General features: G+C 38.2%; 1 protein-coding gene across 1 annotated transcript; it reads right to left on the bottom strand.

The window, feature by feature from the left end:
• Positions 1–8304: 8304 nt before the first annotated feature.
• Positions 8305–13419, bottom strand: rap2b (RAP2B, member of RAS oncogene family). The gene is made up of 2 exons (XM_048168387.1): positions 12502–13419; positions 8305–10793 (listed from the first exon to the last, which is right to left on the bottom strand). The coding sequence occupies exon 1, from the start codon at positions 13093–13095 to the stop codon at positions 12544–12546; it is 552 nt and encodes a 183-aa protein (XP_048024344.1). The 5' UTR covers positions 13096–13419; the 3' UTR covers positions 8305–10793; positions 12502–12543.
• Positions 13420–14362: the final 943 nt, after the last annotated feature.

Genomic DNA, 14362 nt, shown 5'->3' with positions numbered 1-14362 from the left:
AGGTAGAGATCACAAATACTGCCTTCATCACTGTAACCCTTCAGTTACTGGACATTTTTCACAAAAATTAATGTCTCGGAATCAGGTGGAATGTCAAAATTTGGATTAATAATTTAAAGTACGACGGCAAACTTAATCAAATGGTGAATATTACAGTGCAAAAAGACTGCTGATGTTTCATGCTTTCATTTGATTACCATCATTTTTGATAATACATTTTATATTAAACCATACATCCAGAAAAATTAAAACACACAACAGAATTACTAAAAAAATAAAACATTTCATAGGGCTCTATTATTGTTATATATATATATATATATATATATATATATATATATATAAAGTTATTATTAATATTAAATAATAATTAATAATAATAATTAATAATAATTAATGTTTTATGAATTCAATATATACTAATATATATATATATATATATATATATATATATATATATATATATATATATATATATAAAGTTATTATTAATATTAAACAATAATTAAAGTTTTATGAATTCAATATATACTTTTTGATTATTAAAAATTAAAAAAGCAGAATTTCAGGAAAAAATAGAACAAATGTATAGGGCCATAAAAAAGCTATTTTCTTTTGTTAAACTTTTAATAAATTGTGTCAAACTGTATAAGTTTCATGATTTCAATTAATTAGACATGCCTTTTGATTATTAACATTTAATTAATCCATTAAATTGGAGTAATAAAAAAAAAAAAAATAACTGAATCTAGAAAAATGTAAATGTAAAATACAGAATTTGGAATAATAATAATAAAAATGATTATCATCCAAGGGGGATTTGACCTAAAAAAGGTAGGAGTGTCACTTCCAGACTGAAATCGGAAGCACTTGACCGCACTGAAGACCAGGGAAAACAGCAAGACTTGACCTGACGTACTGTATTGAGATGATCCAGAGGTGAAAGTGTTTGAGATCCCTTGTTCCTGAGCAGTGAAGCCTGATTAGGGCACTTCCTGCTTGGAGAAAAACAGTTTGATGGGTAAATAAATTAAGATCAGTCACATGATCCACCGCAGCAGCTAATGAAACCAGTTTGACACCATTACTGCGTCTCACACAGATAACGTGATTCAGGCCTTCAGCATTAAAAACATCCGTCAAGTCGTGTGAGTTCTGAACGCTTTCCTCGTAATCACATGATCAGCAAACGCTTGCTGCAAATACTATCCTTCTGAGCACTTTCTGCGTTAAATTTAAATTTAGCACTTTAAGCGTTAAAATTATCCCAAAAATGATCATTCTGTCATAATTCACTCCCTTTCATAACCACAAAGGTTTGATGATCATTGACTTTCACTGAAAGTGTAACCCATTTTAGTTGTAAAATAAAAGTAATGTTACTTTACTCATTATTTGGAAACAAGTAATCTGATTATGAAACTTGCATTACTTGCAACGTGTTACCCCGACACTGTCAAGTGCAGTTTTCCTCTCTACACTCACTGACAACCCCCATCTCCAGCCCCGAGTGACCTCTGACCCCTGGAACATCCCCCTGAAGAGAAGTGACGGCTGGGAGAGAGCAATGAAGCTCTGCTTCTCTCCAATGACAGAAGGAAGAGAGGATCAGCATACAGTCAGTCACAGTGCAAGACAGGAAGTCTCAAATGGAAACACCCTTCCTTCCTGCCAGCGCTGGGATCACAGGCAGCCGTTCGCATGACACATACGCACACACACACGCACACATACGCACACACATACACACACGCGCACACGCACACGCACACACCTAGCTCTGGTATTGAGAAATGCAAATCACAGATCATGCTTCGAGATAAACCATTCAACAGAAGAAAACACAGTCAATTCCAGTGAAGCTGCACTGCATGCAGTGACTCGTTTACACCGCGGTAACATCTCAAACACCTATAGAAGAATGTCACAAGAAATGCACTTCCTCGTCTCTGGAACAACAGGAAACTGGCTCTCACATGATCTCCAGATGACCTGTATAAACACATCCTCTGAACGTCCGATGATAATATTAAAATCTTCACTGACCCACTTCATATAAGTCACTGAGCTCAACCCTCATAAATATACAAAATCACACACTCCTTACACTAAAAGGGATTTTTCTCATGTTCAGTGATCAGTTCTTAAAATGACCTTCTTTTTAACATTTTAATAATGAAAAGAAGCTTTTGTGTAATGGATGTTAAAGGTTCTTCATGACTTTGATTTGATTTTAGAGTGAACACACACACAGTAGAGCCTGTTTCCTCTCCTCCAGCTTGAGCAATACTCCACGATGTTGCAAGAACGTCTCCGCCGAGAGTTCGCTGTCAAATCCCGTTCCATGCAATGATCGAATTAGGAGAAAACAAAGAAACACAAGAAGACGTCAGCCAGGCTTTTTAATGTTCTCATAATCAGAGAAATAATCAGAGCTCGGATGTAATCGGCGTTCGCGCCTTCAGTCACACGTTTGCATTTCAGCAGCATTCCAGCAGTGGCTGAAGCTGGAGATCCTCTGATCTTCAGAGATGTGGTGAACCACGAGGTGTGGCTGCTGATGAATAACCACTTCCACTTCCTCTCTGGAGACCCGAAACGTCATCATCAAACTTAACTTCTTCCTCAACACACTGTTTTTAAACTAATAGAGGCACTTACACTGAGTTTACACTGAGATGTGTCCGAAAAACTGGCAAAAACAATCATTCTGTCATCATTTACACACTACAATGTTGTTCAAACCTGTATGACCTGCTTTCTTCTGTGAACCACAAGATTTTTAGTCCATCAGTGGAAGTAAATGGTGACCAAAACATGTTTCCATTATTTGGTTTGGTATTGGAATGACATGAGGGCAAATAAATTACTGTTTCATATCCTGCACTCTAAAAAACACTGGGTTAAAAACAACCCTTTGGTTGGGTTAAATGTTTGCCCAACCTGCTGGTCAGTTTTATTTAACTCAACTATTGTTTGAAAATGACTATATGTCTGGTTTAAAATGAACCCAAAATAGGATGGAAATTAAAAATCAGACACATAATTACTAGAGGCAACAATAACAATCAAAAGGTGAACATTTATTAATATGCAATTTAATAAATGTTCATTTTCAACCTATTTTGTGTTCTTTTTAAGCACTCAATTTAGTTACTTTTAAACAATAGTTGATTTAGGGAGGTATAATGCTATTTCATGTATTCAGACTTATTTACACTGTTAAAGAGTTGGATTCTCATGCTAAATGTGGCCAAAGTTTCAAAACACGAGATTTCACGCAGTATTTCTGTGCCAAAAATTCTCTTCTTTTTTTTCAAGTATGGGGCTGTGTGATGTAAACGGGGGTGGAACTCCTTGTACGGTCATTTCTCCCGGAAGAGGGCGCACGGGCACACGTCGACCAGAGAGGGAGCAAGAGCACGCCCATCAACACGCGTTCGGCTTTACAGAAGTCGTCGGCAGCGCTGCACAGGTCACAGGACTTCACGAAATCAATGTCACCAAAGAAGTGTGTTTTTGGTTGTGAGGGAAAGATAACACTGGGTTCTTCGGGAAGCAATGTTAAGTGGAGCTGAGAGTTTTGTTCTCTCGCATTACATTGATGCGCTCTCGATATCTGTCATTAAAATAACCATAGAAACTGATAGTTGCAATCACTTTTTTATTAGTTAAAATGAATGGAGAAAATCTTGTGTTTTCCCCTCTGCTCGAGCCCTCAGGATCAGCGCTTATGGTTTCATAAACAAGGTCCAGTTCAGCGCTGGATTTACAGATCGTTTGAAACTGAGAGATGGAGCGGTCACAGCGATAATGATCCCGCTCAGGAGTCGGAACAGCAGGAAAACTGCTTCAAATGTCTGTTTAGTTGGCAGTAGGCGCCTGAGTGCATATAATGTAAACAACACAAACATAGTGAATTCATAAATTCGTTATTCATCATTCATACGCTATATTCATTATAGTGATTCAAAAGTTAATGTGATGGTGTATTGTGTGTTTAGCTGACCATTGATAGCTTGCAGACGATCTCTACACAAAAGCTGCGCGTGCTCGTGACTCTTTAGCTCCGCTCACACGGCACGCCTCCAGGCGCTCGGCTGTTTTCAGAAAGACTCGGTACAACGTATGTATGTTTTATAAATATTAAAGACTTTTCGGAGATATGAAGGATGCACTACTACTCTATAGGTACTCAAGATTAACATGAGATTGGATTTAACCCAATTTTTAACCCAACTTGGATTATTTTTAACCCAGCATTTTTTATAGTGTACGTTTAAATGACACTACATGGAAAAAGAATCAGATGGTCTGGTGCACACTCTCCAGTTTATGCTGGTCTAGCATCGGTTATGTGTTGCACTTTTACTTTATTGGCATCAATGCTTCCATGAAGAATGTCCACCGAACCACTAATGCTTCTTTATAGTGGAAAATGTTCTTCACACCAAGACAAAATGGTAATTTTAAGAACTGATCACTGAAAGGTTCTGACATCATTTCCTGGTGAACTATCCCTTTAACACTGAAACATCCCAGTAATTTCTATAACATACAATGTCCATGAAATTACTTTTGGGGTCCCAGAGACCTCAAGAAATAAAATATACATTTTATAATTGTTTTGAGCAGAGTCATATGATTGAGTGTTAGGGACTGGATTGACACCAAACAATGTTACTTTATGGCATTTCTGAAATGTTCACGCCTGTTTTGTCAAACAACAGCTTGAGTAATATCAGCCTACTGGGTGTTTTAACATGTTTTGAGGAACATATGAAAAGGCAAAAAAGGGAGAATGATTTAAAGAAGGTTATTTTTGCACATCGTGGTCTCTGGGGCCTGAAAACAAAGACCGCAAAGTGAATCTGAACAGATCTCGAGGGTTGAAGGTTCCTCTTTACGTAGAAACAGCTAAATAAAGCGTCGCCACCCTGAAGGCAACATCGCTTCTCCCTGAACATTACTAACAATTTAACCTCATTCCTGTGGGCTGGAGCGCAGAAACTACAGTGAATAATGACTCAGCTGCTCTGTGGAAGATGTGGGTCACTGTTATGAGCGGAAGACCGTCGGCTGGAGGTGATGCAGACAGAGAAAAGGGAAGCGGATGAAGACCCCAAACGCTGCCTACAGTTTACCTCACAGAAACACCAAAACCTCTTACACAAGAAGACTCAAAGAAAACAACAGACTTTGTCCCGAGAGGATCTGGATGTGAACTTTCGACAGGCGCTTTACAAAAGCTTTGTTGCGCAAAGACACTCATTTCTGATGAAACGCAACAGGAAAGAGAGATGAGCATCTCTGTATTCTTTCACCTCCTTTCCTGGCAGCGGCTGAACAGAAACGCGGACTTGTGTCACAGCAATACTTCCTTATTCACCGAAACCTGCTCAGCAAAGACTAAAATAACAAACGGGCAGCTGCCAATCATCACGACAATGCTGATGAATATCATAACGACTCTCTCGTCGAGTGAAATCTGTGGAATTTCTTCACACAAACTCCATGAACTTTGACATTTGTTAGAAATGTGTAAAGTCAAGTCTTTAATTTGCAGCTGAAAGCCTCGTCACATTATCAAATGTTTAATAAACCACCGAGTCATATGGCATCTTCAGGACAGCACATGTGCGGTGGATTCAGGGCATGTCACGGCATGTCAGACTGTGGTCTGTTGAGTTCACGCGCACCCGGTCACCGGTGTCACATGACCTCCGGCCTCGGGCCGAGTCTCGCCACACGCCTGGTGCGCAGAAACAATGACTGACAGGATAAAATGCCAACAATGCCATCGTTTACTGTGGCTGAGCATACAAAATGTTCTGCTAAATCAACTGAGTATCTTCATGACACACCAAAATAACCTCCACAGTATCTTAAAGAATCACAGTAAGATCCATCAGTTCATGCATTAACTAATGAGCAACACATTTCAGTATTTATTAATCAACTGTTAGTTCAGGTCCATTCTTAAATAACATGAAGATTCATCTTTTGATTTTTAATAATGTATTAGTAAATGCTGAAATTAACATGATCTAAGATTGATAAACGCTTCTTTTTCATTGTTAGTTCATGTTAACTAATGTAGTTTATTCGTGTAAACCTTATTGAAGTGTCACAATCTGAGATCACTAGTGAAAATCGTAGCATATTTGAGATTTGTAGCTGAACCATAAAATGTCATTCTGAATATATTTCAAAAGTTAAGACAAATAATCTGTTTTGTTCCTCAAAGAAAACAAGTAGCTGCTCAGTGATCAATAAATATTAAATGTTAATAAATGCATAATAAAATATGAAACACTTATATTTAATATAACATATTTTGGTAACTCTTTACAATAAGCTAGTATTAAATGAATTAAATAACATGAGCAACACATCCATTACAGAATTTATTCATCTTTGTTAATATTAGATAATGGAAACAACCGTTCATTGTTAGTTCATGTCCATTAAATAATATTAACAACTTTTGATTTTAATAATCCTGCCATTAAGATTAATATCATTGTTAGTTCATGTTAACTAATGGAACATTATTGTGAAGTGCTACCAGTATTTTTCTTTATTTTATGCTAAATCAAAACCAAAACAAAAACAGAAGTCTCTTCTTTGGGACTCCACTGTCTACAAAAACACCTGACAGCCCAGAGGACGCAAACACGACAGCTGGAAATTATTCTGCAGGATTTGCGTCTTTGTGTGTGGAAAGCAGAAGCAGATTATTGTCCATCTGAGGTCCGGCGAGGAGCCGCACCCTCTGAAACACACGGACACGTCAAACCGGCCACACGCTTCCGCTTCACACTTTCTATTGCTTTGGTCTGCTGTTTTCAAGCACTCAGCTTCTCTCAGTTCACTAATTAACTGTATAATCATTCCCAAGCCTGCAGCTGTTGACATATTCAACAACAAACACCGAACAGAACAGAACTCAGCGTTCAGAGCAGCTGAGAGTCGGTCTGGTGTGTGTTTGGACAGGCCTTCGTATGAAAGCTCTTTACTGCCGCAGACAAGCCCGGACGCATCGGCGGCAGGAATGAGAACAATGACTGGAATCCCAGGGTTTTCCCAGATCTGGCCTGTAGGCACGAGCGCCTCATCGCGCTCCAATCCTCGCGATACTCCGGCCCGGACCACACCTTAGGGATGAATTATTTAACGCGGTTTGTTTTCATGTCTGGATGAGACCCAAACCACACCGCTTACCAAACGAGCGCGTGTAACCCAGCAAAACGGGTTTCGATTACTGATGCAAAATGAAACAAGTCATGTGACTCATATTACAACTACTGTCATAAGACTAATAACTGTTTGTTTATAACTTAGCACCATGTCAGCAACTACTAGAGACAAGAGACGAATAAAAACAAGATTTTCCCAAAAAAATCTGCCCATCATTCCATCAAAATATGCTTCAGAGATATTGAACTCTGCCAAAGCTATTATACACTAGAAAAAAAAAAAAAAAAAAAAGCTTTTCTTACAGACTTTTTGTCTTGTTTCCAGTCAAAATATCTAAAAACTCTTAAACCATTTTCTAAACACGTAAAAATGATTGAAAAATAAGTCAATATTATTCAACTTTTTGCATAAAACAAGCAACATAATCCACCAATGTGGTAAGCAAACTAATTTTCTTGCATTATTTAAAAGTAATTTTATGCAAAAAGTTGAATAATTTTGACTTATTTTTTCTGAAAACAAGACAATAATTTTTACTTGTTCAGAAAATGCTTCTTGATATATATATACACACACATATAGCGCTAATATTTATAGTTCACTGATGCACTGAGCAGCTACTTAGGAACAAAACAGATTAATTGTGATATATTTTTGAAATAACTTTTGAAATATATTCAGAATGTTATTTTCTTTTGGTTCAGCTTCAAATCTCAAATATGTTATGCTGATAATATTGGTAGAAAAAGTGATTTTCACTAGTGATCTCAGATTGTGACACTTCAATAAGGTTTACATGAATAAACTACATTAGTTAACAAAAACTAACAATGAAAAAGAAGTGTTTATCAATCTTAGATCATATATATATATATATATATATATATATATATATATATATATATATATATATATATATATATATATATATATAAAGTTTTAGTGTGTTTTTTTTTTTTTGGCTACTAATTATATATATATATATATATATATATATATATATATATATATATATATATATATATATATATATATATATATATATATATATATATATTAGTAGCCAAAAAAAAAAAAAAAAAAAAAAAACACACTAAAACTTTAAAATTGGTAACACTTTATTTAAAGGTGTCCTTGTTACACTGTAATTATACATTTTATTACTGAGTAATAATAGTTATCTTCATGTACTTACTATAAGGTTTGGTTTAGGGTTAGTTGCATGTAATTATGCATAATTAATAGTTATTACTATGTTACATGTAGTTAATATATGTAACAAGGACACTGTAAAATAAAGTGTTACCCACTTTAGTACCCTAAACCAAACCCTTCTCCTGACCACATAGTGAATATATGCGGTTAGTTAATATTACTTGGTGCTTAAACGTACTCCGTAACAAGGACACATTAAAATAAAGTGTAAAATGTAAGTGTAAATAAAAAAAAAAACACAAAACAGCATCTGAATGATGATAAAATAACACTGACTGCGGCACAGAGGAGGACAGAAGTCAGTGTGACCAAAGAAAAAGCGCTGAAGATGGTGAACTAAACCCTCAAAACCCTGAAAATCAGAGCTGATGATGATGGTGACGGGCACACAGGAACAACACCCACACGCTCTCAAGCTGCGCTGCAACACTTCCTCTCGCAGCAGAGGACTGAACAACAGCACATCTCACACACGAGGACAAGAGCGATCGATACACACGGCCCTGATGCTGATCGATAGCGAAATCAGACAGTAACATGCATGGATCCAGAGAAAACAGCGGCCCGGCTCCACAGACAGGGCTTAGATTAAGCCAGGGTTAGGCCTTACTTCAATCAGGCTCTTATAAACATTACTGAAGTTACTTTCAGCTAAAGCCGCTCAAACGTGCAGTTTAATTTGAGAAACTGGGCAAGAATCTTCACACGACGAGACCACATGACACCGACACCAGAAGACCTGTGACTGCGATAACTGACTACAAATCAGCTGATGAGCACTTCCTGTTAGTCAAACACATAAAAAAACAACAAAAAAACAACAACAGTGTGCCAACATGTGAGCTCGAGGAAGTGAAACTTGCACCATTGAGAGATGCTGAAGGAGAACAGCGCTCGATCTTCACTTCCTCTCTGAAAGGGACCTTTAAAAGTGTCAAGAGCTTATGGAGATTAAAAGGATCGTTCACCCAAAAAACAAACATCTTGATTCATTTACTCGCCCTCACGTCACTCCAAAACTGTGACTTTCTTTGTTAAAAGATGGAAGTCAAAACCGTTTGGTTCCCAACACAAAACACGAGGGCGAGTGAATGAAGACAGGATTTCTCTTTCTAACAGTCAAACACAGACTGATGGCAAGTTTCCATGATAAAGATGACCCAAACAGGCCAACAAAGTGTTTCTAAAATGGCAACTGGTGACTCCGTTATTACCTTCAGTTCCTGAGGTTTAAGTGAAAAATGCAAGACCGTATATTAACCCGTTTGGGACACAGCAATACTTCACACATGTATAATTACGCGCAGGGCCAACGCCTGATGTTAAACACGGCCGAAAAGGCATCTGCTATTTCTAAGCCTTGACCAAACATTCGTGACACGTGTTTTAGAAGCCGTGCGTCTTTAAGTCATTTCCGTTTGAACCCGCTGGCCGGCATGCGAGTCACGTGACCGCTACACGAGCCGACACCGTAACTCCAAACGCAACGCCTCGTGTGTTCACAGCATCACCAGAGAGCATCGGACCTGTCAATCAAGATAACATCGCAGCTTTCATTTTCAGCGTGAACAAAAGGAGGGCAAACAAAACACTTTTTTTTTTTAAAAATGCATGTATTAAAAGTCTCTTTAAAACAATCAGAGAGCTGTTAAAAGGCTCGTCTGAAATTAAACGTACAATCGGATTAGAATTTCAATGGTACATCACATTTGTTAAAAACAAAACAAAAGATCTGATTTAAAACTGGTCTAGAGACAGTGGTTTGTGGTTTTGAGTCTGGGGCTTCAGTACCTGTAGTTGAGGAAAAAGCCAGAAAGATTTTTACTCAAAGGCCAAAAACAAAAACAAAACAACATTCCGTTGACAACAGGCCTTATAAACGTCGTTCAGCCCCGAGACCATCGGCAAGCGTAACTGTTAAGTACTGTGTGGACTGAGACTCCTGCAGGTTGGCACTAAACTCTTTTTGGAAGGCACTCGACGCGACGACGTAAAGCTCCTCGCGTCAAAATAGTAAAGTCCTCGTGCGGCGCTCGAGGAGGAGGGGAAGTGGCACGTGAAAGTGGTTTGAAGAGCGGCGTCACCCGCAGACAGACTAAAAGCAATACTTTGAACGATTCACAACAAGGGTTTCCGAGTCCACGCGCTCCGTCCGGCCCGGCGCGTCAAACGTAGCCAAACTCCTCCTGTGTGTCTCAGTTTTCCACGTTTTTGGGGTTAAAGTTCCAGTTGTGAGTGCAAGACACTTGTGTTGACATCAATGACATCTTCGCAGAATTCCTGAAGAGTGATTCACTATTCCCAGGCTCTCCTCCTCCTCCTCCTCCTCCTCCTCGTGAGGAGACGCGTAGCTCAACAGTACAGAAATCCTGCGACACCTCCAAAATAGAATAAAAACAAAAAACTGATGAATTACTAGCGCTCGTCTGTGTTGCAAAAGACATACAGCACACAGACAGGCACCTGAACACAAACCCTCAAGTGCCTAATGCGTTGGTTTGTCTATATTTATACATTTATAACTCCAGAACATTCAAGTATTCCGTCATGTAAACACTGGTTTCAATAATCTTTTGTCGTGTGCAAGACATGGTAGGACACTTATAGGAATACTGATGACCGCTGAAGGACGGTTCAGACAGAACGGACGACCCCGTCATCCTCCACGCTCGTTAAAAACCGCATGACTGACTTTCTCCTGTGAACACGGACGGTCCGAGTCACCGTTCGCTTCGACCGTCTGCAAAAAGACGGCATAAAGTGACCGGTGACCGCGGCTGTCGACCGCTGACGTCTCTTTGGTGAAGACGGTCAGTCATGCGGCGAGCGGACGACGACAGAACTTCCCTTTTTGCCTGAACGTTCTCTGTGGAAGTCCATTTCCACCATAAAAGAAAAAAATACTTTGGCAAATCTCAAGTCGAAATGATGAGATAAAAGTCGAAATTGACATACTGTCATAATTGAAACAAAAAACAGATATTAAGATTTAAAAAAAATTAAATAATGAGACAAAAAAGCAGAATTTGACAGTCATTTTTGAGATAAAAAGTAAAAATGATGAGATGAAATGTTGAATTATGATATATTAAGTCATATAATTGCGATTAAAAAGTTGAAATTAACATACTAAAAAAAAATACTGATTTAAAAAAAATGGAAAGTATGAGATAGTCAAAATTGACAAGTCACGCCCTCATAATTATGACATACTAAGGCATAAAACTGAGATTAACATACGTCACGATTATGAGACAAATCGAAATTGACATATTAAGATTAAAAAATTGAAATTATGAGAAAAAGCAGAAATTGACAAACTACATTACTTATTATTATGACATACTGTCAAATAAATGAGATAAAAAACAAAACAAAATGAACATACTAAGACCTAATATTGAGACCAAAAAAAACAAAACTGACATATTACGATTTAAAAATTGAAATTATGAGATTATGACATGTCAGAATTCCTCCTTTTATATCAGAATTTCGACTCATAAGTACTTTGGTAAATCTTAAATCGAAATGAGATAGAAAGTATTTGAGATTAAAAAAGTAAAAATAATGGAGACAAAAAAAATCAGAATTGACAAAAAAGAAATTGAGATTATGACTTCTATCAGAACTCCTTTTATGTCATAATTTTGACTTTCTGTGTCATAATAATGACTTTTATGTCAGAATTTCGACTCAGGTCAGTACTTTGGTAAATCTTGAATCGAAATGAGATAGAAAGTCGTATTTGAGATTAAAAAAGTAAAACTAATGGAGAAAAAAATAGAAATTGACAATCAAAAAATTTAAATTTGAAATTGACTTTTTATGGGAATGACTTCTGTCAGAATTCCTGCTTTTATGCCATAATTTTGACTTTTGTGTGTCAAAATATCGACTTTTAAGTCATAATTTCGACTTTTACCTCAGGTATGTTTTTGTTCTTTTATGGCAGTGTTGGCCTTCCATACTACAGCAGTGTGTGTGTGTGTGTGTGTGTGTGTGTGTGTGTGTGTGTGTTCTGTCCTCGAGCGAACTTCGCTCGCTCGCTCGCTCTCCGCCGTTATTGACGCGCGGCTCACTCACCATGGCAACAAACGAGAAAGAGCCGCTACTGACGCGCTCGCTCTAAAGGATCGCGCAGGACGCGCAGCACTGATCGTCTCCGTTCGGCGCCGAGGCGTAGTTCATCTGCCGGACGATCTCCGCGAACAGTTCGTCCACCGATCCTTTATTTTTGGCTGAAGTTTCCATGAACGGGCAGTTCCAGTCGTCCGCCAGGGCTTTTCCCTCCCCGGAAGAGACTTCCCGCTCGCCCTCCAGATCCACCTTATTCCCCACCAGGATCATCGGCACCCGCTCGTAGCGCTTGACGCGGATGATCTGGTCCCGCATGGGCTTGATGTCCTGGAAGCTCTGCTGGTTGACCAGACTGTAGACGAGGATGAAGCCCTGGCCGTTCTTGATGTACAGATCGCGCATGGAGGCGAACTGCTCGGTGCCCGCCGTGTCCAGGATCTCCAGCACCGACGGCGACGAGTCCACCTCGATCTCCTTGCGGTAGAAGTCCTCTATCGTCGGGTCGTACTTCTCGATGAAGGACCCGGTGACGAACTGCACGGTCAAAGCCGATTTTCCCACGCCGCCGGATCCCAACACGACCACTTTGTATTCTCTCATGGCTCCTGAAGCACGGGCAGTGTCTCTCTCGCGCGTGCGTGCGTGCGCGCTCTCTCTCTCTCTCTCTTCTGAAACGCGCCGCGTGCACCCGCTTTGAGCCGCCCTGCTGTGCTCAATCCGCTGAATCCAGCCCGTTCTGCGCGTTCGGGCGCGGCCGCCGCTGCTGCTGCTCGACGCGAGTTCTGCGGTGAGAATGGACTCGATTCCGCGTCAGAAGCGCATCGTGCTGGAGCGTGTTCCGCGTCTGTGCTCCGCGAGCGATCAATGCGCCTCTGTACAGCTCACACGCGCGCACTCTTCCTGCCCACCGTGCACAGCGCGTCACGAGCTCACGTCACCGACGTCGCGTTTCTTAAAGGCGCAGTCACGCACGCGAGAACTCTGTTGTTGAGTCACATTTATTTCTATTATGGAATTTCCATGTCTGCCACATTAGAAAAAAAAAAAAAAAAAAAAAAAAAATCATGCTTTTGTAAATAATAATTCGAAATTATGACATACGAAGTTATATTTATGAGATGAAACTAAAATGAGTTCTTAAAAAAAATCCTAATTATGACATAAAATTCCATATTATTATATACACACTTAAATATGAGATAAAAAGTCAAAATTATTAAATAGAAAGTTGTAATTATGACATGAAAGTCAAAAGTGTGACTTAAAAAGTCCAAATATGACGTAGCCTACATAATTAATTAGGAGATAAAAAGTTGAAATTATTAAATATAAAGTTGTAATTATGACAGAAAGTCAAATTATGACATACATAATTAATTAGAGATAAAAAGTTGAAATTATTAAATGGAAAGTTGTAAATATGACATGCATTGTAATGATATGAAAAGTTGAAATTATGACATACTAAGTCATATTTATGAGATGAATGTAAAATGAGTCCTTAAAAAAATCATATAAAAAGTCCATATTATTATATACACACTTAAATATGAGATAAAAAGTTAAAATTATTATCAAAATGGACTTAAAGTCAATTATCACATTAAAAAGTCTAAATTATGACATACTACATTATAATTAAGATATGAAAAGTTGAAATTATTAAATGGAAAGTTGTAATTATGACATGAAAGTCAAAATTACGACTTAAAAAGTCAATTATCACATTAAAAAGTCCAAATCATGACATAAAAAGTCCAAATATGACATACATAATTAATTATGAGATAAAAAGTCAAAATTATTAAATAGAAAGTTGTAATTATGACAGAAAGTCAAATTATGACATACATAATTAATTAGAGAT

Source organism: Megalobrama amblycephala, linkage group LG19, assembly GCF_018812025.1.
Source record: "Megalobrama amblycephala isolate DHTTF-2021 linkage group LG19, ASM1881202v1, whole genome shotgun sequence".
NCBI lineage: Eukaryota > Metazoa > Chordata > Actinopteri > Cypriniformes > Xenocyprididae > Megalobrama > Megalobrama amblycephala.
Note: the sequence above shows the minus strand (reverse complement) of the source record. Positions and strands in the feature narration are given on the sequence as shown.